Genomic DNA, 24,228 nt, shown 5'->3' with positions numbered 1-24,228 from the left:
GGCAATTGTGGAGAATCTTTGAAATTACTACCATTTTTGTGGAACCAAATAAAGGGTGATCAGAGGCTATTAAAAAAAAGGCTGCATTCCTTATAGGAAGCTAATGACAATTATATCAAAAGAGATGCAAATGGCCGCAAGTTTCCGTCAGAAAAGAAGACTTAAAAGTTCTAATACATACCATCATAACTCATCTAACACAAGGATTAAGAATCCATTGAAGATTTTGGATAACGGACATAACAATCTAAAACCATGTTTCTAACAATATGGGAATTTGAAGCTTCAAAATTAACCAAACGCGTTTCATTTCTTCTTCTCACCGCCTCCACCAGCTCTGTTTCAAGAAGGGAGATCAAAGAAAAAAGTTATATTACGAGGAAGCAATTCATAATTAGAGAAATTGAAAGAGTTGTAAGAGTACCTCATCTTGCGGAGAACGCTGGACATCTCCTCTCTCTTCTTCTTAGCTCTCTTGTGAGTTCCCAACTTTCTCTTGGCCACTTTTAGTGCTCTCTTGTCCTTTCCAACTTTAAGAAGCTCAGTGATTCTCTTCTCATATGGTGCAAAACCAGCAACTTCCCGGATCAAACTCCTCACAAAGAGAACTCTCTTGCTGCTTTTCTATGGTATCAATCAAATTCATGTCAAAATTAATCATTGATGTCAATTACTTTTAGCTATCAACAGCTAAAATAACATTGAAGCAAAAACATTCCAAAACAAACAAGCTTAAATTTGATGATATGAAAACAGAGTAATTATATGCATATGGCTCAAAAGCCTCACAATGAGAATTCTTGTACTATTTATAAACATTAACGATCTAATTGGACACAAACAAACATTAAGCACTACCGTCAATAAGAACTTTTGAAGGGTAACAGTCGGAAAATCATTTTTGGAAACTAATAAAGGACCAAAACTAGTAGGTTTCAGTTCATGCTTCCAATTCACAAACTATCAAATGTATGATCAAGACATATCCCCTTGCATTTGAGCTAAGAAAATGACATGAATTCTTAATACATAAGATTACAAATATCTCTTTAAATCAACACTCCCAAGTTTCATTTTGTCGAAGGCCATCCCTGGTTGTAGCCATCACTAAAATCCCCAAAAAGAAGACAGACGCACAGAATCAGCTCGATAAAATTATAAAAACGGAATAGTTTGAAGAGCATATAAGATAACACAATGTACACCCTAGATTGAGTTAGTGCATAATTAACTCACTCCTTTACGATCAGAAGGGCGCGGGGCCAACTCTTTCTTTGTAACAATGTGCCCTTTGTTAAGTCCCACGAAGAGACCAGTATTCGGATGCTTCGGAGCCATTGCCTGTTAAAAAAAAAAAAAAAAGCATTCACAAATGAATCAATATCGTAGAATCAAAATCTAGAGCAAACAACCTATCTGAGAAATATTCTGTTCAATTATCGTAAAAGAGAGAAAAAAAGGGTGCATACCTTCTCGGACGGACTAGAACCAAGTGATCGGAGGCAAGCGAAGCTGAAGGACTAGGGTTTCAGAAGCTGTCCTTTATAAGGAGATATTGACGAGTGCTGGGTTTCTAAAGGATCTCTTGGGCTTTCTTCCTTAATATTATATTGGTATATTGGGCTTTCTCCAGTAAATCTTATTGAGCTTTCTCGAGCAAACGTTACTGGTCTTTCTCCAGTAACACTAATGGGCTTTCTCCAGTCAATTGGGCCTTCTCTAATAATTATTATTGGGCTTTCTCCAGTAACCGTTATTGGGACTTCATCATTGGACTTTAACCAATAAATATTATTGGGCTTTCTCTAGTAATTATTATTGGGCTTTCACCAGTAAACGTTATTGGGCCTGCACTTCGGTAAATGATATGGGCTTTCTCCTGTAAATCTTATCGGGCTTTCTCCAGTAAATGTTATTGGGCCTCCTTCATTAGACTTTGTCCAATAAATATTATTGGGCTTTCACCAATAAATATTATTGCGCTTTCCCTAGTAATTATTATTGGTCTTTCTCCAGTAAACGTTATTGGGCTTTCACTTCGGTAAATAATATGGGCTTTCAACTGTAATCTTATCGGGCTTTCTCCATTAAATATTATTGGGCCTTCTTCATTGGGCTTTCACCAGAAAATATTATTGGGGTTTCTCTAGTAATTATTATTGGGCTTTCACTTCGATCAACGATATGGGATTTCTCCTGTAAATCTTATCGGGCTTTCTCCAGTAAATGTTATTGGGCCTTCGTTGTTGGGCTTTATCCAATAAATATTATTGGGCTTTCTCTAGTAATTATTATTGGGCTTTCTCCAGTAAATCTTATCGGGCTTTCTCCAGTAAATGTTATTGGGCCTTCTTCATTGGGCTTTATCCAATAAATATTATTGGGCTTTCTTTAGTAATTAATATTGGGCTTTCTCAAGTAAACGTTATTGGGCTTTCACTTCGGTAAACGATATGGGCTTTCTCCTGTAAATCTTATCGGGCTTTCTCCAGTAAATGTTATTGGGCCTTCTTCATTGGGCTTTATCCAATAAATATTATTGGGCTCTCTAGTAATTATTATTGGGCTTTCTCCAGTAAACATTATTGGGCTTTCACTTCGATAAACGATATAGGCTTTCCCCTGTAAATCTTATCGGGCTTTCTCCAGCAAATGTTATTGGGCTTTCTTTATTGGGCTTTATCCAATAATTATTATTGGGCTTTCTCTAGTAATTATTATTGGGCTTTCTGCAGTAAACGTTAATGGGCTTTCTCCGGTTTGATTTAGTTCAATTCATTAAAAATGTAAAAAAAAATATATATATATAATAAACGATGAAAGCGAATTAAAGCAGCAAAAGAAAATGAACAAAATGGAACCGATTATCCTGTTTTAGATTGTGGCTGTGGGTAGAAATAGATTGAAGTTTCCATTATAGAAAGTAAGTTAGCAAAATTTTGAAAGTTGAACGCCAACTTTATTCGAGAATTACAGTACATCATCACTCACCTGCTCCATCACTTGTTTCTTAACCGTACGATGTTCTGAACTTTTGGGAAATTTTCTCTACTCCTTCCCTACAATCTCCCACAACTCGCTTAGCTCCCTCCTTCAGGGCCAACCCCATCTCTGCACTGCTCTGTTGCAGTTCAGTTGCCGATCTACTTGCCCTTGCGATGGCCACATTCTTTACATCTTCAGCCTTCTCACCAGCATTCCGAACCCATTGTCTCAAGTTTGATATCAGCAGAGCTATCTTCTGGATGATCATCTCAATTATGTCTTTGGATTTCCCTCTTACTTCTGTAGCCATTCCTTTAAGCTTGTCCATTAAGTTCTCGGCCCTATCAACAGTTTCCTCCACTGCAAACTGTTTGCTGGAATCGAGCCAAGTATCTCCAGCAGATTCCTGTTCACGGAGATCACTGTCGACGACTACTTTGATGCCCCGCTTTTCCCAGCGATCTCTTGCCTCCTCTAGTGCTTTTGCTTGTTCTCTTGCTCTTTTTGCTTCTTCCTCCGCCCAAGATCTGCGTGGAAGTTAAATTGAAGGCAGAAAAATGCATTAAATTCCACAAGAACGCAGACAAAAAGGTATGTATATGTCTTGTTACGGCCCAAGCCCATCGCTAGCCGATATTGCCCTTTTTAGGTTTCCCTCAAGGTTTTAAAACGTGTTTGCTAGGCTAGGAGGAGGTTTCCATACTCTTATAAAGAATGTTTTGATCCACTCTCTAACTGATGTGGGATCTCACAATCCACCCCCTTTGGAGCCCAGCGTCCTAACTGGCACACCGCCTAGTATCTACCCCTTCCGGGCTCAGCCTCCTTGCTGACATATCGTTAGGTGTCTGGCTCTGATACCAATTGTAACGGTCCAACTGATGTGGGCCGTTACGTGTCTTATCTAGTCGAGCTAGCTCAAGTTGTCCTTATTTCTTATATCTTATTATTTAACTATTCCTTTATAACCAAACTCCTATGACAATTACCTAAGATAGCAAACAAATTCAGTTTTACTTTCCTGTAGCAGCTAAATTCAATGAAATATTTAATGTTCAGTGTCAGCCTCATACAAGAAAAGAGTTGCAAAACCATACCTGGCCATGGACAACGCCTTTCTCTCAACCTCAAGCTCATATTGCAAGCGGGAAATCTCCTGATTTTCAATTTCAGCTTCTTTCCTGAGTTTGTTGATTCTTTCCTTTTCATAAGATACCTCTACTTTATTACTCATCAGGCCTTGCAACTGCTCCTCCAACTCATTTCTTAACCTCGAAAGTACTTCCATTTCCGATTCAATAGCAGCACGTTCCCTCATCAAGGCGATATTATCTCTCTCTTTTTCATATCTTAATCTTTCCAATTCTTGCTTTGCCTCTTCTGCCATTTTCTCCACAGCGTCAGCCTTTTCCCTTTCGATGGAAAGTTCTTTCTCGAAGCTGGCGTTAATATCTTTCTCAACTTGAGCAACCAAAGCACTGTGTGCAGCCACAGCGTTTTCCGCCATTGACTCGGCTTCAATCCTTGCAAGCTCCTCGCTTACGATATCAGAAGCCTCCCCAGTTGCAAGAGCAATGGCAGCTTGTGCTTTTGTTACAGGTTTATCCGGCTGGAATAGCCTTGTGTATCCTTTAAGAAGCAAAGTTAATTTTAAAATTGGAAAGGAATTTTGAAAGGGAAAAAAAAAAACACGAATTGCTATTATATGTACGCACCAAATGCAAGAGCGATTATTCCATGTTCGCCTACAGAAAGATCAGCAACTAGCGCAGGACAAGCATCTGGATGGATCTTATCGGTATCGATAAATCCAGAAACTTGGTGGAGCGTCTGCATTTTAGTCGAGCCAAAGTTCAGTAAAGATGATAATTTGTAAACAAAAAATTCTAAATGTGGAAAACAAAAGGTCAAGTTTCAAATAATTTGACCTTCCTATCTGCCTCAGGTAGCTGTCTTTTTTCTAGGGCCATCTTCCAACTCACAAGATCTTGACGTGATAGCGGGCTGCAGTTTTGGACAATAAATGGCAGAGGCAAGTTAGTTCATCTTACGGTTGATGAGAAACAACCGCAACTCAAAGAAGACCAGTCAATGCAATTAAATATTTTAAAAGGTTCCGAGATTAGTCGGTAATTGTAACAGCCCAAGCCCAAGCCCAAGCCCACCGCTAATAGATATTGTACGCTTTGGCCCATTACATATCGCCGTCAGCTTCACGATTTTAAAATATGTCTACTAGGGAGAGGTTTCCACACCCTTACAAGGAATGTTTCGTTCCCCTCTCTAACCAATGTGGAATCTCACAATTCATCCCCCTTGGGGACCCAACGTCCTCACTGGCACACCACCCAATGTCTGGCTCTAATATCATTTGTAACAACTCAAATTCACCACTAGCAGACATTGTCCGCTTTGGCCCGTTACATAACACCGTCAGCCTCACGGTTTTAGAAAACGTCTACTAGGGAGAGGTTTTCATACCCTTATAATAAATGTTTTGTTCCCCTCTCCAACTGATGTAGGATTTCACAATCCACCCCCCCACACCGCCCCGTGTCTGGCTCTGATACCATTTGTAACAGCCCAAGCTCACCGCTTAACAGATATTGATCACATTGGCCCGTTACGTATCGCCGTCAGTCTCACGATTTTAAAACGCGTCTATTAGGGAGGGGTTTCCATATTTTTATAATAAATGATTTGTTCCCCTCTCCAACCAATTGGAATCTCACAAGAATAAAAGGATTTGATCCGTCCTTTTAAATGTTAAATTACATCAGGTGATTTGATATATCTAATCAATAACCGGAAAGATTCATAATGTTGATGGAAATCATAAGAATAATGCAAACCAAAACGAACAAAATAAAATAACCTTTCGGGAGAGAAATAAAAAGGACCCTCGTCATCGTCCAATGAAGAAAGAATATCATGTCTCGAAAGCTTGCTTGAAATCAGTCCAGCTTCTGCCAAACCTGAAGCATATAGATGAATTAGAAGGTAGAACAGAAAAGCTCATATCCCAAAACTCCAATATCCTACTGACCTTGAATAGATGCAAAATCAGGATCTTCAGGAGTAATATCATCAAAAGCAAGCTCGGTAACATTCTCTATATACATTGCTGGGTATACTTTAGATGCAGTGTTCCTATGATTATAACAATTCATCGGACCATCAGATTCCTAAATAAAGTCTAAATCCTTCAGTCAACGAAATCTGCAATCATACTTACCTTGAAAGTGCACAGCTTGCAGACACTAGCCAACGAGCATATTCCCGACGAGTACATAGACCACTCGGCTCAACTTCAGACTCAATCACCTGAAGAATTTACAATATTTAGGGCAGTAGGCAGAGTAGGATATGCTAAGATCAATCCAACAAAATGAACATTCCGATGCATGTGCCATTTGGAATGGCATCATGAAGTACCTTTAAAACTTGCAGTGCTGCCAAGGCCTGCCCCTGAACCTGATCCACAACTGCAGGAACTAGAACCTTGCCAGGAAGTGTCTTAACAGCTGCAGAAACCAGAGGAGCAGGAACACCTGCAGAAGAAAATAAATTCCCTTGTAGTTCCGGTTCGGCAGCATAACTATTCATGGTTGTTTCATGATTTTGTTCTTGATCATCTGCCAGTGGATAAGCTGTGACAGAGACAAACGCAGCTTTGGACAACCCTCTTCCTATTTTCTGTTCTATGGTCGATGCAGTTTCCTCAGATAAGAGCCGTTCGGTTTTGCCAGGGTTAAGAACTCCTTCCAATGATTCGGTCACGGCCTCTTTTTCAACTAATCCCAATTCCTTAGCTGCATCACCAGGTTTGTTAGAAAATTCATGCAATGAAGAATCGTCGATTTCATTTACAGGAGGATCAGCTGTCTCATCCTGGTAGCCAGAATTATAATTTGATGAACTATCATCATAGACTGGTAACTTTTCAGAGCTGAAATCATACTTTTCACTCGTTTCAGGCGAGTTATCCGGTTCATCATTCATTTCAGGTTCAGAAGTTAACACTTCTGTACCAGAATTTACATCTTTAGAACCAGAATCAATGTCCAAATCGATCTCAGAACTTCCATAAGCAACCAACGTAACAGCTAACGAGGAATCAGATTGGATATCTTCTTGCAAGAAAGCAACATTATTGACATTATCATTATTGGATGAAAATTCAACATCATGTCCTGAAAACTCCTCGACATCAGCAACGGCACCAACTCGATTTTTGTTGAGAGTTTCATCATTTTCTGTATATGAAGAAAATTCCTCATGATTATCATCATCTGCATTGACACTGTTATCTTCTTTTTGATCTTCACCAAGCTTATCATTTCCAGAATCAGAGTCCAACAATAATTCTTGGTGCGTACTTAAGGCCTCCATTTGTGCCTTTTGTTCTACGTATATACATATTTGTTCATCAATCAGATAAGAACAGCTCAAAAAGAAACAAAAAAAGGAAAGCATTCTTGACTCATTCAACATCAAGAAAACAACTCACTGGAACAGTTCTGCTTGTTTATTGACCATGCTGCAAAGGTGATTCCAGAGACAAGGATGAATCCAGTAATTCCAATCCCCACCAACCCTGAAAGAAACTACTTCAAAACCATTAATCAAAATTTCAAAACGAAAATGTTTAAATTGTTGGCCCTAAACACCAAAACAACAAAAGGATCACATTAACATCAAGAAACTGCAGCCCAATAATGGCGGTTCCACAATAATTAAAATTTGGGGGGAAAACCAAGATAATTAGTACCTGCCAACCAATTCTTTCTCCGCAAGTTTAAATCCTCCTCGCCGGAATCCGATTCCGACCACCCGGAGAATCCATCAGCCTTGGAATCCGATCCAGCAAAACAAATTCCATCCCGACGCAGTCCATTTGTTCGCGCGATTTTCGCGCTATTATGAACAATAGGGCGGCAAATCACCCGGAGGCGAGGATCCAACTTCCGCACTGTGGCGCGAACAGGAACGAGAGGGAATTTGGCGAAATTCTTGCAATTGAGAGCGAGACGAAGCTGGAGAGAGTTGGGGGAACATGTGGAAGGAGTGGAAGCCATGAAAAAACCTACTCCAAACGGAGATTGAGTAATTTACTGTAAATTGAGGAAGACTGGATTGAGGAAGATAATTCAAACTTGAATTTGTTAAAAAAGAAGGAATTGAGAGTATGAATTGCAGAAAAGTAATGAGAAAAATGTGTAGGGATTTTGGTGGATAAAAGGGCGGAAGAAAAGGGAGTCTTTTTACTTATCTCTCTATCCGAACGAAGAAGATGTTTGTTTGATTATTTGATTTCCCGTCTTGTCTGTCGTCATTTCGATGTTTCAATAAGGTAACTCCAACAACACAATTTGACTTTAAAAAAAATATGAAACTAACTTACCATTACATTTCAAAAATATCTTTTTTAAATGTTAAAAAATTTTATACTCATAATATAAAAATAATAATAATAATAATAATTAAAAATTTGGAGATAATCCACGAGCATAAATTTAAATTTATTATGGAAGCTTTGTAAAGTTAGAAATATATAATTTTAAGCTGATATACATATAATTTTGTTTAAATTAGTTAAATGAAATGGATTTCTTTTTTCATTCATTTAATTCTATATTTAAGTGTGAAATTTGAATATGTTGGCTAAAAATATTTAAATCTATTCCACAAAAATAAATATTTTTTTATTAATTTTCTTTAAAAACAATAGACAAATACAAAGCAAAGATAAAAATTTATTAATATAAAACACGTACCTAAATGGAAATAATAATGATAATAATAATAATAAAACTGCAAATTTTTCTATGGCTAAATTATTAAAAGTATGTTTGTGCTTAAAATAAAATGCAAGAAGTGATATAATCTATTTTCTTTTCACAAGTGGGTTTGGGCATTTAAATAGAATTTTAGTAAGGCGTGCAATTTTCATACAAATGACAAATGTTTCCAAAGGATGATAGCATTTGATACAGCAAACGACTTTACAATTCTCTTCATCATCAAACTACTTCTACTTGGCGCACTTTATCATTGTGGTTCGGCGAGGGACCTTCCCATAACTCCAAAAAATCCTTCCTCATCCAAGAGATGGCTATAACAGGTCCTAATGTAGAAGGTACCTGCACAACATATTACGATTCGGGAATCCATAACAACAATAATTCAGAGAGTTACCTCGAACGTGGCTACCTCGAAATAATCATAGAATATGAACTTCAAAATTTCTATATACCTTAACAACTACTAGATACAAAAACGAAATACTTTCTCAGTCTGTCTCCTACATTCAATAGCACAAAACTATTGGCGACATATGGCAAGCCACTTAGAAATAATTTCTCAATAACTTAGAGATGTAAAAAAGATCCACGACTCTCAATCTCAGCCATAATATATTGTTGAGAATTTAGTGTAGTTAGTTAGGTGGAGATACGAATTTTCGACCTATAAGAAAGGTTACTACCTTAACTGTTGAGTCGCGTTTCAATTGTTGAGGTAGGCTCAACATAGAGAAAATTTATAAGAACAAAAACTCGAGATACAAAAAGATTCACTAATTGAACTAGTTCGTAAGTAGAGAAATGTGGAGGACAACAGAGAAGCGGAACAATTTTTCCAGAAGTCTAAACTCTTGTGAAAATATGCAAACATGAATTGACGTAGAAAAGATGAAATGGCTTACCAGATACAATAAAGCAGGTTGCGGTGAGTGAGTCAAGACGCCGGCAGCTAGAGCAGTCACCAGCCCAATGGCATACCCAGGTAGGGCATACCAAATATACTTGTGGCCGCCCCTTGTGTGGATATCTAAGAGATTGACTGTATCCCTACTTTTCCGATGGTCGAAACAAAGAACTAGAGCTAGAAACATGGCAGGAATTGCCTACAATATGAAACAACGAACATAACAGAAACACCTTAGATAAGCAGCAAATCGATCAACACAGTATAGAAAGGATACGATTATGTAACAAAATGGAGTGAAATTCACAACAAAACCTTCTACATCATTCTATAAAGTTGCTAAGGAATGTTTTAAACTGCCAACTGTAACCACTCAACATTTTTTACCTCAAGTTTCTAAATAAACCAAAAAGACCTTCGCACCTCCAACATTCATCATATCAAAACCTATGTGCTATTATTTCACCCTATAACATACACAAGAACTTAGAAATGCACGATGCTTAATATTTTGAGAGAGTTATTCGATTCTCAAAGGATAACCCACGAATTCTTCTACTTTTAATTGCCCTAGGTTCTCCTATCACAAGATAAATTACCATGTTGAATCCTCAACCATAAAAGTTCACCTGAGATGGATAACATCCAATCAAGTACCAAAAATTTTATTGAACACCAGCAGTAGTTACCATCATAATCAACATAACAAACAGCAAATAATTGATAACAATTTCCACGACAGAAATAATCCGGATGTGACAAGGTTTCTCTGATGTTAATTTCCACCAGATTTTAGAAACACACACCACAATAATTGATTTCACTATGCGTATATTGACATGAAATACAAATGCAATATTAAGTAAACAGTTCAATGTGACCATTTGACATTTAAAAAAAAAAAAAAAAAAGCTCAACACCCTAGCTTAGTGCTCACCGTAGGCTGGTGATTTATGTGCAAAAAGATTGAGACAACACATTAATACCTTCATCTCTTGCTCCTATGCTGCTTAATTTCAAAACCAGATTTTTCTCATTATAGTTTAAGTAATCCTTAGTATACGTTGAGGCTTTCATCCCTCTGTAGGCTCATTTTCTCAATGAAGTTAGATATTCCTGCTAAATATAAACGTACACACACAAAAATGTGATTCTATAACATGAAACCCTAGTTTTGGGATATTTCATCAACTCGGATGAAAAGAATTGTATTTTTATTTTATAGGTAGACAATCTAACAGAAATAGATCACTAAATATCCATATGCAGTCAGAAATGTTTGCAGAGTCTAGCCCTGGGAAGTAAGTGATTTACATATGATAGAGCATAATGTTGAGCTGCAGGGTTTTCTAACCTTGGTTAACATTGCAATTGTCTTTCAACGGGCAGATTACTAATTTCATGAAGTCTTTCCAATGAAAGATGAACAACCAATTAAATATGCAAAACTGAAGAAACAGAAAATTGACAACTGATGCTGGAGGAAGTTATATGAAGAGAGATAGTGCAAGGAAAATACAATTGCATACCATATCACCAAGACCAAGCATCATGAAATCAGTGGCATGTTTTCCTGGAATGACTCCACCAAGTAAGTTCCTGGGAAAGACTATCTTGACGGGTAACTCGAGCTTCTTAGTTATCAATTGCAAACCAGGAAGACTCAGACTATTAGCAACTGTGTGAACAGGATTTGATGCTTGCTGAGTTGCTACAGATACCATTACATTTGCCCCGAAGAATCTCTCAGAGAAGAAGACCCAGAATATATCATATACAAAGAGACAAACGAGAAGCATTGCACATACTTTAACATTAGGGAGACGAACATGGCTGACAAACGCAACACATATTGAAATTCCTAACAAATTGTTCAAAATCCAATGCCCAGAAACAAGCCAAGCTGCAACTAAACCAGAACATACCAACAATAATAACCCTTGAATTCGTGTAAATGACTTGGAACAACACCTCGATACATAAGGATCAGCCAATCCAAACTGGGACTTTAAGTAGGCCATGTAGGGAGCTAAACAGAAGAAGAGGGATGAAACAGAAGCAACAGTTGTGAATGCAGTAAGAAGTTGAGACATGGAAGAAAACAGGTAGAACATCAAAAGCAAACTGCAAGAACTCATAACTGGGATCATTAACGCTTGGGATCTGTCTAAGGTAATGGATGCTTCTGAAAAGTCATGGTTTCTCTCCATTTCCTTTCCATAATTTAGGGCCCGGAAAGCAGATCCAAATGTAACAGCCACCGCAGTCAGAATAAGAGTGACAGGTGCAGGTTCCAGCAGATATAGAAGTTTCCACAAAGGCTCCATAATGAACTAATTGCGTTTCTTCAATTTCGTTGTCTATGTTAAAACTCCTAAAATTGTAAATTAGGCAACCAAAGTTGCATTCTTTCTCTGATGTATACTTGAACAGAGAAATTTGTGCAACCTGCAAGACCAAAAGCAGCAGTTAATTAACAAAACACACACACACAGCAAACGGAACCAAGAGAGTTATCTTCAGAACAAAAATCTGTTAAAACTTGACTCAAATATGAGAACCATTCAGCAAGGTTGAATGCTCGCTTTCAATAATCCACTATTTAAGGTCATTGCATGCAATAAATAAAGGTTATGAATGATGAAGAATAAATACAAATGAGCGATAAAAAATTCAACCAAACAAATTAAAACACGTTTGAATGAAAAGCTCCAACAATCACTGCAGTCGGTTTCCATCCAGCTTACAACTAAATCACTATAAAGATAGCAGATGATCAACATTATGTGAATAAGCCCAAGAACCGAAAAACTTACAAAGACAGCCTATTGTATATCAACTACCAACCGTCGTAAGGATTAAAATCGCAATTTCTCGAAACAATTTCTCGGTTTCCTCAGATAGAGGGTCGACGGGGCCTGGAATTGCAAATCCCATAATTTTTCCAATTGAAATACCAGTCAATTGACAACATTTATCCACAGACTAACATGTATCTAGGGCAAGAACACTACGGGTATACAGATTCAGATACGTACACAATAAGCGATCAAAGTTCTTGAAAGACGAGATGATTGCAAAATTAGGGTTCCTCAAAATCAGATGATTAACAAAGAAGACTAACCTTGGACTTTGAAGGTCTTCAAACTCAAAGGGCTCACCCTTTTAGCCACTCTGATCGACAAATCTATTCACTCGAAGTGAAGAGCTGAATGCTAAGGAAATTTTAGTTGGCTGAATTTCAGACTCGGCGTTCTTATGAAGTAAACAAGTGTATTTGCACATACAATATAAGAATAGAATATGACTAAAACAAGAATTAAGAATATAATGATTACGTTATATTATATATTTAGTTGGTGCCCTTTAAAGTTTGTACCACGTATTTTAACTTCACAAAATATTTAATAAATCACTAAAAACGTAAATTTTATTTTAGATTCAAAGATGGATTGATTTTTAAAATTTGATAATGATAAAAACTCTATCCTACACAAATTTAAATGTTTTTTTTTTAATTTAGAGTATTTTATACATCATTTTTTAAATTTAAGAATTAAATATATAATTATATTTTAAAATAAACTAAATTAATAAAAGAATTCAAATATATATTTTTTAATTTTTAAAAGTTTTGACAACACTTTTACTCCTTATAAAAAATATATATATATATTTAGAATGATTTTTTTTTTTCCTTTAAATTCAAATATCTTTTAAACTTGTTTGGTTAGTAATCTTTTAATTTTTTTTATTAATATCCTTAAATTTATTTTAAAATATATGAAATATCAATAAACTTTTGAAAGTAAAGCAAAAAGGCTTTAAATATATAGTTCAACCATTCACCATTTTTTAGTCTCTAAATTGTTTTTCCAATTGTTTGATCTTTTTTCTTGTCTTAAACATCATTTACTATAAATAAAATAAAATGAATACGAATGGTTCTAATATTTTAAACATAAATATAATAAATTTCAACACTCAAGTAGCTAATTTTTAGAGATTGAAAAGTGAAATGAGACGATATTAAAAAAGTGAGAAGAAAATATGAGAAATATTAAAGAGTATTTTTTAGTTTTAAAAAAATATCTTAAAGTTTAATTATATTTAAAAAAAATAAAATTATTAAAAGTTTTCTATCTGAAAGCATTATTTTGTGTTTAAGAATATTATTTGAATTTTTTTTTTAAGTTTATAAATATTTTTTAGATAATTTTTTTTTATTAAGTCAACCTTAAAAATACAAAAAAACAAAAGTTTATCAAAATGAAATAAATGTACAAATTAAATATTGGTAAGTTATACTTAAAATTATAAATCATACGTAAATATGGTGAGTCAAATCAACTCAATTGCCTGTCCCTCACTATTCCTTCCACTATTTTCCAATTTGATCAAAATTATTCAACGCTTCAAGTCAGCAGTCCCTCTCTTTTATAATAATTTTTTTAATTTAATAAATCAAAATTATTTTATTTCAAAAATAGCACAAGAGAAAATATTTTTAATCTGTGATTATTATTATTTTTTTTTTTTGGAAAGATTGCTTAGGAGATTTTTAAGTTAAATGACGCACTATAAAAGGCAAATTAATCAATAATGATTGTCAAATATTGAAACAAATTACTAAAGTTAATCCTACATTTTTTACACTTTTAAAATAAATCAATTTTCTTCCATACCATACAAAAATATAAATTTATTTTTAATATTCATATATTGATAACTTTATTTCTTAAACAATAAATTTAATTTAATTTAATTATATGCTCGTATTTAACTATATATATATATATAGTGAAAGCAAAGAGAATTCTTTGAAATTTTATTATTATTTTAATATTTGTACATCTTTCTTTTTTTTTCTTTTTTTTTAAATCAATTTTAATAGATAATTTTTTAATGTTTGTTTAGTTCATTTATTTTATTTCATTCTATTTGATCTATATATATCACTACTAGACTTACATGCATTTATTTTACTTTTTTTTAATATTAAGTTCCTATTAATGACAACTCTCGTAAATAACACCATATTCAATGTCAAATGCTTAGCCAACTACTACGTAAAAAACACACACGTAAAATCTATAAAAACCCCCCGTTCTTCTTCCTCCCTTCAAATAAATTCCAATTCCGACTAGTCGCTGATCGCCGGTGACGCCTGAAGATGAATCCAGCCGGCTTCGGAGCTCCATTCCTAGCAGTTCTGTTTCTTCTTGCTGCAGCGCTACGGTCACTACCGCTCGCCGGAGCACGGCTTCAGGTGGCGATGACGGTGGTTAGAAATGCCTCTTCCGTCGGAGCCTGTAAGTGAAATAGATATACATTCAGTTCATTTATTTTTCTCTGATGGAATTTGATCGGATTCTGTTTTGTTTTGTATTTGGAACAGTTTGTTTGGACGGCAGCTTGCCGGCGTACCACCTGGACAGGGGATTCGGCGCCGGAGCAGGAAACTGGCTTCTACAGTTCGAGGTCAATCATTTCTCCAGTTTAATCTTAACATATTTTGCATATTTCTATTTTTGGGTATTTTTAATTAATTACGGATAGTCCAATGAGCACACGACACGTATGACTCCTACCACATACTTATTAACCCTCAAATGGGCACGCGGGGTAAAAATAAAATAAAATAAAATAAATATAACGAAATTAAAAAGAGAATCGAAATAAAATATAACGGATAATTAGTAATTAACATATATATACTATTTTTTTGAAGTGGTATTTTTATTTCTTATTTCAAAAGACATCATACAAATTTTAAAATAATAAATTTTCTAAAATTTCCAATTATTAATATTCTCCACTTACTAGGTCAATTAATTATATAAATTTAAAAATAATTATTTTTAATAAATTTAGCAAGTATTAATAAACCTATCTTATTACAAAGAATTTTGGCTCGGGTTAATAAATGTAGAGTTGGAGTTAGACTAAAATTTTAACGACGAGTATTAAAATCAATCAACTCATAAGTAAATTCGCTATAAGAAAAGAACTCAATTATTATATCATCAGTAGAGCACTATAAATTTTGAAATAGTAATCCTTAAAATCTTGGGTAAAAAATCAATTTTTCTGACTTGATCCAATTAACTATTAGTTAGTTACCATCGGGTCGTGTCTAAGGTACAATTATATTAAGATGAATTTATAGCCGAGAGAGATTGAACTTATATAATATTTTTTAAAATAAAATATAAAGGATAGGGGCATATATTTAATTTAGCAGAATTTAAGTATGGTAAAGTTGAAAAAAAAATAGGGAGGTGGGTGGTGCAATGACGTGGAGTCTTGTTTGGAGAGAGCCAAGACCCGTAGAGGTTCAACGCAGTTGATGAACAAATGGGAAGACTTCAATGGTATTCTCAGCAATAATGCTTCTCTTAATCCAGGTATATAATCCATTTTAGCCTAATTAATCTCTTTCTCTCTCCAATTAACTATTTATTATTATAGTAACAACAATCCAACGGAGTAATATAATCTCTATTTCCAACCCCATTTAGTGGATCCAGAGAAAACTCTCCCCAGTCTTCTCTTGATATCTGTTTAAATAGGTTCTGAACAGTACGAGTTAAATAGACGTCTCTAATTGAAGTTAATAATTCATAACCAGATTTTTATAACTGGAACCGTGTGAAGCTGAGGTACTGTGACGGAGCCTCATTTGGAGGAGATGCATTGTTCCACAACGGGGTAAATTTTCAGACATTACTGTTCTGTTTCATGTTCTTCCCTTGTTCTAAACCTCGTAAACCCATGTTTCTGTCTAATTTCATGTCTTGGTTCCAAACAAATTACAGACATCACCGCTTTATTTCAAAGGCCAAAAGATATGGGAATCCATCATTCTTGACCTTCTACCAAAAGGGTTGGGGACAGCAAACAAGGTATTAACATAAACATGTCTTATTATGGTCTCCATTTGTAACCATTGATTCCTCTCCTACCACGACAAAAATACTAAAAAATAATGTCGGGATTATATGGTTTCAATAAATGGCCGCATTGACTTTTTTGTTACTAGTCATCAATTATTCCTCCCCTGAATTATATAATATTTAAACCGTGGTTTAAGGCCATATAACGTACTTTCTTCGATTCTTTCAAATTGTTTTCAAATGTTTTCCCTCCTCACGTTTTTTAAAACAATTCTTGCAAACGTGACATGAGCCTCAATTATACATTGATATTGTCTAATTTGTTCGCTAGATTAGAACAACTATAAGACAATCGTTGTCTCGTTACTGTAAGAGTATGATTGTGATGAATGATATATTATTCATGCACAAAAATGTATATTTTCCTTCGTTTCAAGTACTAAAATCCCGTTTAATAACTATTTAATTTTTTACGGGTTTGATTGTTCTTACGAAAACATTAGAAAAAACGACATGGATGCTAGAAATTGAAGCTATTGTTGTTTTGCAGGCTTTGCTTTCTGGATGCTCAGCTGGAGGTCTAGCCACGTTTCTGCACTGTGAAGATTTCACCAACTATTTACCAAGAGACGCCACTGTCAAATGCTTGAGTGATGCTGGATTTTTTCTTGACTTGTGAGTTCTTCTCTCTTTCTCAATACCCATCTCCAAAGTTCATGATTTTGTGTGCCTTTTTAATGCTTCATCTTCCCAGACAAGACATTGGTTCAACCCACACCATGAGGGGCTTCTTTAAGGATCTTGTGGCTCTCCAGGTACCTCACTTTCTCCATCAATATCAACACATTTTAATGCACACATTAATGTGATACCCACAAGGTGTGTGGATGACAGGGAATGAACCCAAATCTGAATGAAAACTGCACGGCGGCCTCTTCTAACCTTCCAGATTTGGTACTTGTTTCCTTACATTCACTTCATTTTACGTTACTTTACATGCTTCTAAAGTTCTTGTGTGTTTCATAATGTGCAGTGCATATTCCCACAGCATGCCTTGAAGTACATAGCCACACCGTTTTTCATACTGAATTCAGCTTATGATGTTTACCAAGTAAACAAATGTTGTTCCTTTTTTATGTGATAATGTAAGTTTAGTGTCGATATCATTCATTCCTGATTTGAATCAAATAGTTTCATCATGGATTGGTGCCACCATCTGCTGATATACATGGACGATGGAAACACTGCAAAATGAATCCAGCAGCCTGTAGTAAACAACAGATTCAGCAGCTGCAAGGTATCTCTCTACATTCCCCTTCCCTAATTTAGTACAAGAACTTTAGGCTTAGTCCCTAATGTTCGGGTGTTTTTCAAGTTCGATTCCTAGTCTAGTAGAATTTTCAAGTTCGATTCCACGTCGGTTGAAGAGGGGAATGAAACATTTTTTATAAGGGTGTGAAAATCTTTCTCTAGCATACGCGTTTTAAAACGGATAATATTTGTTACTAGTATGCTTGATTTGTTACAAATAATATCAAATCCACACACTAGGCGGTGTGCCAGTGAGTACGTTAGCCTCCAATGGGATGGATTGTAAGATCCTGGTTGAAAAGGGAACGAAGCACTCTTTGTAAGAGTGGAAACTCACCCTAAAGATGCATTTTAAAATCGTGAAACTGACGGCGATACATAATGGACTAAAGTGGATAATATCTGCTAGTGCTTTGTTTGAGCTGTTACATAACTAATCCGACTTTGTTTCGTAGTCGAGAAAGCTCATATATCCTAGATAGTGATCACCATGAAGCGGAATCGATTCCCTCTAGGTCTCTTTTACATATTCAATAAAATTCCAATTTTATTGTGTTCATATATTATCATTCATTTGAATGTTTAGGTCTAAGATCGAGTATGCTTTCTGCATTAAAATTGTTCTATCAATATTCAAGCAAAGGAGGAATGTTCATAAATTCATGTTTTGCTCATTGCCAAAGTGAGTCACAAAACACATGGTTTGCAAAGGGCTCCCCAACAATTGACAACAAGGTACTTCTTTCTTAATCACAACCCACAAATTCAGAAATGGGTTTCGTTTTTTAGTGGTTAAATTACTCGAAAACTCTCAAATTCGTGTCAAATAAGTTATTGAACTCGTAATTTAATCATTTTTGTTCAAATAAAATTATATTTTGCAGACTATAGCAGGAACAGTTGGAGATTGGTACTTTAACAGAAGGAACATAAAGGAGATTGATTGTGCTTATCCATGCGACTCCACTTGCCATAATCTTATACCATAATTAACTCTGAAAATAATCAAGCAAATTCTTTTGAAAAGATTATAAAGCGAAATAGCTGTTCATGGCAGCTTCTTCAGAGGGGAGGACACAACACATACCAGATAAATTTATAGCACAGATTATGTAATAAAGTTGTATTTAACGTTATAATTCAAGTTTTGATGATCGAGCGATTTCTCGACCAACAGTTCATAGGTTCGAATCATATTGTTGAGCTAAACAAACAAGAAACGTTTTGAATGAAACAACAGCATTTTAGTTTATAAAAGGCTTAAGAAAGTAAGAAAATTAAGGGTGAAGGGGGGTTACAATGAGAGGAAGGCCATGGGCAGGTCTTAAAGAGAGCAAAGTTGCAGGAGAATGAGAATAATTAGGAGACAGAGAGAGTGAAAACCTAGAGAGAATTAGCGTTAACACAATCTTGTACTCCATAGAGGACAAGCTTTTGCCAATGCACATTCTCCCTCCAAATCCAAATGGCAAATATCCCATCTTGTGGTTGCACCCGCCACGAATGCTGTCCTCCACGAACCGCTCTGGCTTGAACTCATTTGCGTCATCGCCCCATAGATCCGGGTCGCGATGCATTGCGACGATGTCTATCCATATGTTGGTCCCTTTTGGGATGGTCATGCTCCCAACTTCAATGTCTCCTTTTGCTTGTCTTTGTATGTTAGGAGCTGATGGGTATAGCCTAAGTACTTCACTGAAGACGCATCCCATCTGTCACGCATTTTATCAAACACCTTGTGGTGATTAACGAGAAATTGGAGTTTTAATTAGGCTGATAAAGTTATCATTGCCCTAACCTTTTTGAGTCCAGAAAGCATGTTGAAATCAATTTCCTTATCTCCAATAACCTCTTTGATTTCCTCTCGTAAAATATCTTGCCACTCCGGCCGCGTTGCCAGAAGCAGGAGTGTCCAACTAGTCGCCAGTGCCGTCGTCTCATGGCCGCCAAAGAAGAAAGTCTTGCACTCGTCCACCAATTCTCTTGTCGTCAGCCCCATCTTGCCGACGTCGCCGGTGCTCTTCTGACCCTCAATCAAGCGGCTGAGCAAATCAGAGGAGGAATTCTGCGACAGTTTCCTCTCCGACACTAAGGATAAAAAGAGGCGGTCAATTGCAGCGCCAAGTCGCTTGGCGGCTAGGGTTCGGCCCGGGCAGAAAAAAAGGCTGCTGAAAGGAACGCCCACGTAAGTACTGTTTTGGAAGAGAGTGAACTGAAGAGCTCTGAGGTAGTCGAAGGCGTCTCGGCCGCCACCGTTGCAAATTCCGAAGCTGGCCTTTGCAATAATGTCGCCGGCGGTGGCCGTGATTTCTCTCTCCACGTCGATTTCGCCACTGGCGGAGTTTACGAGGCTGCTCCACTCGTTTAGCATTTTAGTGGTGGACTCCACCATGAACTTTGTCATTGCCTGCAAAAATTAAATACTTAATAATTTTATTTTTATCACGTGACCTAAACATGTGATTGGGACGTTCTCCATATAATTTTAAATGATTATGAAATATCAAAAATAATATTATAAATTTTTAAAAAGAATGAGATTTTTTTGAAATAGATAATTTAAAAAATTATATTTTTAATTAATAATTTTTTATTTTAAAAAAAAGATACAAATCAAAATCAATCTTGTCTGCCAAACCATCAATTAATCATTTAACTAACTTTTTATTCTATATATGGCCAATATAATGATGTCATATCTCCACCACAATAATCCACCACTAATATAAACAAATATTAATTAATCTTTTTCCAATAAATAAAAAAATAAACAAATTAATCCTTCCTACCATTTTTTTTTAAAAGAAATTAGCTTGTTTTAGAGTTCTATGTCAAACTTAACAACAAAACGTTGAATTGTAAAACGTCTTATTTGAAAGAAGGAAAGTAGGTTACCTTCAAGTTAGCGGGGTTGAAAGCGGGAGTAAGAATGTGTCGATGGCGAACCCAGACGTCGCCTTCGGTCATGACAAGGCCATCACCGAACATCGGTCTTCTATCGTTCCTGAACACGGCTGGCTTCCCCCAACCCTTTGCCATCACAGCTACAGAAATCTGCTTCATAAAGTGTGGGTCTGCAATGTATAAAAATGGCTCTGTCCCCAACCAATATACAAACTTCTTCCCTATAACACAAAAATAAATACACATTAAACCTTTAAAAATACAAAAACAATCAATTTTAAAATTTTCAAAATAGCAGTTATTATCTTTAAAAAGTAATTTTTTTTGTATATATGGGCTGTCATTTAAGCTTCAAAATAGCATTTTGAATTTACATTAAAATATTTTTAATAATATTATTTTAAAAAAATGATGAATTAGATATAAATTTAAATTTTATATCCTTATTCTTACTAGACTGATGTGGCATCCGTGAGTAATAATTCGACAGTAATTGACATGTATTTCTTTTTTCAAGCTTGGAATTTCATGAACGGGAGCTTCTACACCAATTGAGTTAAAGAGCCAAATAAAGAAGAGAGGGGGTTTAGTTGATTACCATAAGAGGCCTGCCATTGAGCGAAGTGAGGGAAAACAGTGGAATGAATATCATGGGAGACCTTGGAAGAAGGGAAGGAGTGGGAATCGCCATTAATGGCGGCGGAAGCTTTCCTTATCCTCTTCATCTCAGCAATGTTTCCAAGAGGAAAGGTTGGAGGAGGACCTCGAAACCCATTACGCTTCAACTTTTGATGAGCCAAAACAGGCAAAACCCACCATGAAACCACCACTTTCACGAACAAAACCATAATTAAAACCCATGTAATTAACCCAATGGAGAGACTAATTGCCACCATTTTGTAAAGATTAAAGCTTTATTAAAATAAATTTAATGAAGAACAAGAAGAGAGGGGTTATGATTTTGAGTTGGTGGATTAGGGTTTATATAGAAGAAGGGGAGAAGGAGGAAGATGGGTTTGAGTGGGAATATGGAAAATATTTGACCTTTTTTTTAAATGGATATTCACATTTCATAACAAACGAATATTTGACTTTTATAAATAAAATTATTTTCTTTATAATATATGGTTTTTAATGTTAGATTTTGTGACAAAACTTTGGTAGATTTATAAGATTAAACAAAATGATAATAATTTCTTTAAAAAAAAATGTTATAAAACCGACCTAAAGTCAATGAATATCACAGTAGAAGTAGGAGGTCAAATTGTCGGTGCATGAACAAAAAATATCGTTTTTTAAAAATGTTTTAAATGTTTTATTTGTTAGTGGTGTATTCAATTGGATGCCCTTTTTGGCCTTTTTTTTCTTTTCTTTTTTTTTTTCTTTTTCCTTTTTTCCCTCATTCTTTGTACAGTTTGGGACACAAACAAAAACAACCTGTCCAACATCAGTTCCAATTTGTTTCTCATGCATGAAGTGAAATTAGACAAGAATACTGTTTTTTTTTTTTTTTTTAATTGTGATTATTTTTCATAAATAATTTTTTTATTATAGTTTTTATTTCCTTAAATGAATATTTGAGTTTTTAAGAGTGTTTTTAGATCGAGTTTAATTGGGTTTCAACCTTTTTAAAATAAAATCCAATTGTAAATTTATAAAATATTTATTTATTCTTTTTTAAATATTAAAATATAATTTATCACTCAATTTTAATATATATTTCGTCCTTATTTAAAAATTTATTTTTAAGTATTATCCAAGAATACATCAACTAAAATATAATTATGAAATTAAAAAATTAAGTGTATATATTATGGGAGGAAGATTTTTTTTTTTTTTTTAATTTGAATGATTAAAATAAGTTAATAATTCGACTCTAATTTTATTTTTTTAATACACCTAGTTTTTAGCAATTTTAAAAAAATTAAAATATTTATTTTTCATGTCTCCAAGGCTAAAATATACATTTTTTTTTTTTTTAATTTTAAGGATTAAACAAAAAGAATGGATGAAAATGCAAGGACCAAAAGGTAATTTTCCAAAATTTAAAAGATAATTTTGAAATAATTAAATACATGTAAACAATAATCATTTTTAAACCATCACTAATGATGTCATTAGTTTCTGATTAATTCAAATACTTTCTATAATTATATTTATATTTTGTTTTAATATAACAAAAAACATGTCCCAAATTTCATTAAAAGATAATAATAGAAGCAACATAATTTATTTGATAAGTACGAGAAAAAAAAAAAAGAAATTATTGTTTTAAATTATTTTATAGTTTTAAAAGAACCATTGATCACATGCATGAAAAATAAACAGCTGTCAGCTACTTAACCAATCATAATTTCAAAAATAATTAAAAAAAAAACGCAGCGGGTCCCATTCCACGTATGACGGTCAACTCTTTCTGTAGTTGACTGGCATGCGTGAAACCCTAAACGACACGTGGCATCATCACCATGGTTTGTTATGTGCGACCCGACAATTTACTCTCAACGGTTTTGTTATAATTTCGTCATACATTTAATGGTTTTTTTTTACGGTTAGTATCCACTGGAAGCCAAATGGACGGCTTCGATTCAACGAGTTAAGAACTTAAGGATAAGACCGTAATTTAATTTTTTAATTTAATTTAAATTCCATTAAATTTAAAACATTGGGGTCTACAAAATATGAATGGTGTTGGTCCCACGTGTTATTATGTGGTCGGTTAAGTCTCTTCCAAGGCTACTTTATCAAGCCTTGGTCAAATTATGTGCTTTTTTTTTCTTTTTATAATTATGTTGTCTCAAATATTCATATATTTTTATTAATCATTATGTTGCAGTTCCGATTAAAGGCAAGGATGCACACACTAATGTTCTCTATTTTACCGTACAAAATCTATTTTTGGATTGGTCGAGTTTACCTAACGAAAAAATTTCAAACTCATGAAGTTTATTGATTTTTTTCGTTTTAAAAAAAATTAACCTAACCCAAATCAAAAAGAAAAAATCAACTAATTTGAGTTCGGTAGTTCAAATTATTCGAGTCAATGGGTTATATTAACACCTCTAGATTCAACAACGAGAGATACATATTTGGTTCAAAACCCACTTTTTGAATGTCAACAACTATAAAAACAATACAATTTTGAAAAATGACATATTTTTAATCATTATAAATACATAATGTAAAATATATGGTTGCTTTGAGCATAACTAAAAGATTAAATTATTTCACTATTTTCGTGATATATTGAAGTGAAAAATCTTTTATGGAGAGAAGTCATAATTAAAATGGGTAGGAAGTACGTTCAAAGCTTTTGAACAAAAAAAGAAAAAAAGAAAGAAAAGAAAAAAGAGTTTTTTTTTTTTTTTTTTTTTTTTTTTTTTTTTTTTTTTTTTTTTTTTTTTTTTTTTTTTTTTTTTTTTTT

At 34.6% G+C, this 24,228-nt stretch overlaps 5 protein-coding genes across 8 annotated transcripts; 1 reads left to right on the top strand and 4 right to left on the bottom strand.

Moving 5' to 3' along the window:
• Positions 1-69: 69 nt before the first annotated feature.
• On the bottom strand, positions 70-1,586 carry LOC111467732 (60S ribosomal protein L36-2-like). The gene is made up of 4 exons (XM_023112758.1): positions 1,470-1,586; positions 1,237-1,341; positions 425-624; positions 70-337 (listed from the first exon to the last, which is right to left on the bottom strand). Exons 2-4 carry the CDS (start codon positions 1,336-1,338, stop codon positions 307-309), a joined length of 333 nt encoding a protein of 110 aa, XP_022968526.1. The 5' UTR covers positions 1,339-1,341; positions 1,470-1,586; the 3' UTR covers positions 70-306.
• Positions 1,587-2,846: 1,260 nt separating this feature from the next.
• Positions 2,847-8,269, bottom strand: LOC111467385. Of its 3 annotated transcripts, XM_023112244.1 has the most exons (11): positions 7,757-8,268; positions 7,496-7,582; positions 6,826-7,391; positions 6,421-6,792; positions 6,221-6,309; positions 6,032-6,135; positions 5,861-5,960; positions 4,914-4,989; positions 4,701-4,815; positions 4,083-4,614; positions 2,847-3,512 (listed from the first exon to the last, which is right to left on the bottom strand). In XM_023112244.1, exons 1-11 carry the CDS (start codon positions 8,061-8,063, stop codon positions 3,011-3,013), a joined length of 2,850 nt encoding a protein of 949 aa, XP_022968012.1. In that variant the 5' UTR covers positions 8,064-8,268; the 3' UTR covers positions 2,847-3,010. The 3 variants fall into 3 exon arrangements, with proteins under 3 accessions (XP_022968012.1, XP_022968011.1, XP_022968013.1); XM_023112243.1 differs by having other exon boundaries at positions 6,421-7,391; positions 7,757-8,269; XM_023112245.1 differs by having other exon boundaries at positions 6,421-7,391; positions 7,496-7,592; positions 7,757-7,848.
• A 574-nt stretch (positions 8,270-8,843) lies between these two features.
• Positions 8,844-13,004, bottom strand: LOC111467389 (signal peptide peptidase-like 1). 2 transcript variants are annotated; one of them, XM_023112249.1, is made up of 4 exons: positions 12,818-13,004; positions 11,223-12,141; positions 9,692-9,892; positions 8,844-9,128 (listed from the first exon to the last, which is right to left on the bottom strand). In XM_023112249.1, exons 2-4 carry the CDS (start codon positions 12,018-12,020, stop codon positions 9,009-9,011), a joined length of 1,119 nt encoding a protein of 372 aa, XP_022968017.1. In that variant the 5' UTR covers positions 12,021-12,141; positions 12,818-13,004; the 3' UTR covers positions 8,844-9,008. The 2 variants fall into 2 exon arrangements, with proteins under 2 accessions (XP_022968017.1, XP_022968018.1); XM_023112250.1 differs by lacking the exon at positions 12,818-13,004 and adding an exon at positions 12,510-12,605.
• Positions 13,005-14,854: 1,850 nt separating this feature from the next.
• On the top strand, positions 14,855-18,924 carry LOC111467388 (pectin acetylesterase 9-like). The gene is made up of 12 exons (XM_023112247.1): positions 14,855-15,005; positions 15,092-15,174; positions 15,971-16,100; positions 16,325-16,404; positions 16,512-16,598; positions 17,140-17,264; positions 17,344-17,404; positions 17,484-17,543; positions 17,623-17,700; positions 17,781-17,886; positions 18,487-18,635; positions 18,785-18,924. The coding sequence occupies exons 1-12, from the start codon at positions 14,867-14,869 to the stop codon at positions 18,887-18,889; spliced, it is 1,203 nt and encodes a 400-aa protein (XP_022968015.1). The 5' UTR covers positions 14,855-14,866; the 3' UTR covers positions 18,890-18,924.
• Positions 18,925-19,008: 84 nt separating this feature from the next.
• LOC111467387 (cytochrome P450 714C2-like) lies at positions 19,009-21,749 on the bottom strand. The gene is made up of 4 exons (XM_023112246.1): positions 21,403-21,749; positions 20,796-21,025; positions 19,699-20,307; positions 19,009-19,612 (listed from the first exon to the last, which is right to left on the bottom strand). Exons 1-4 carry the CDS (start codon positions 21,698-21,700, stop codon positions 19,178-19,180), a joined length of 1,572 nt encoding a protein of 523 aa, XP_022968014.1. The 5' UTR covers positions 21,701-21,749; the 3' UTR covers positions 19,009-19,177.
• Between the last annotated feature and the right edge of the window lie 2,479 nt (positions 21,750-24,228).

The sequence above is a fragment of the Cucurbita maxima genome, unplaced genomic scaffold (assembly GCF_002738345.1).
Source record: "Cucurbita maxima cultivar Rimu unplaced genomic scaffold, Cmax_1.0 Cma_Scf00034, whole genome shotgun sequence".
Lineage (NCBI taxonomy): Eukaryota > Viridiplantae > Streptophyta > Magnoliopsida > Cucurbitales > Cucurbitaceae > Cucurbita > Cucurbita maxima.
The sequence above is the reverse complement of the archived record's forward strand: the minus strand, read 5'-3'. Positions and strand labels throughout refer to the sequence as shown.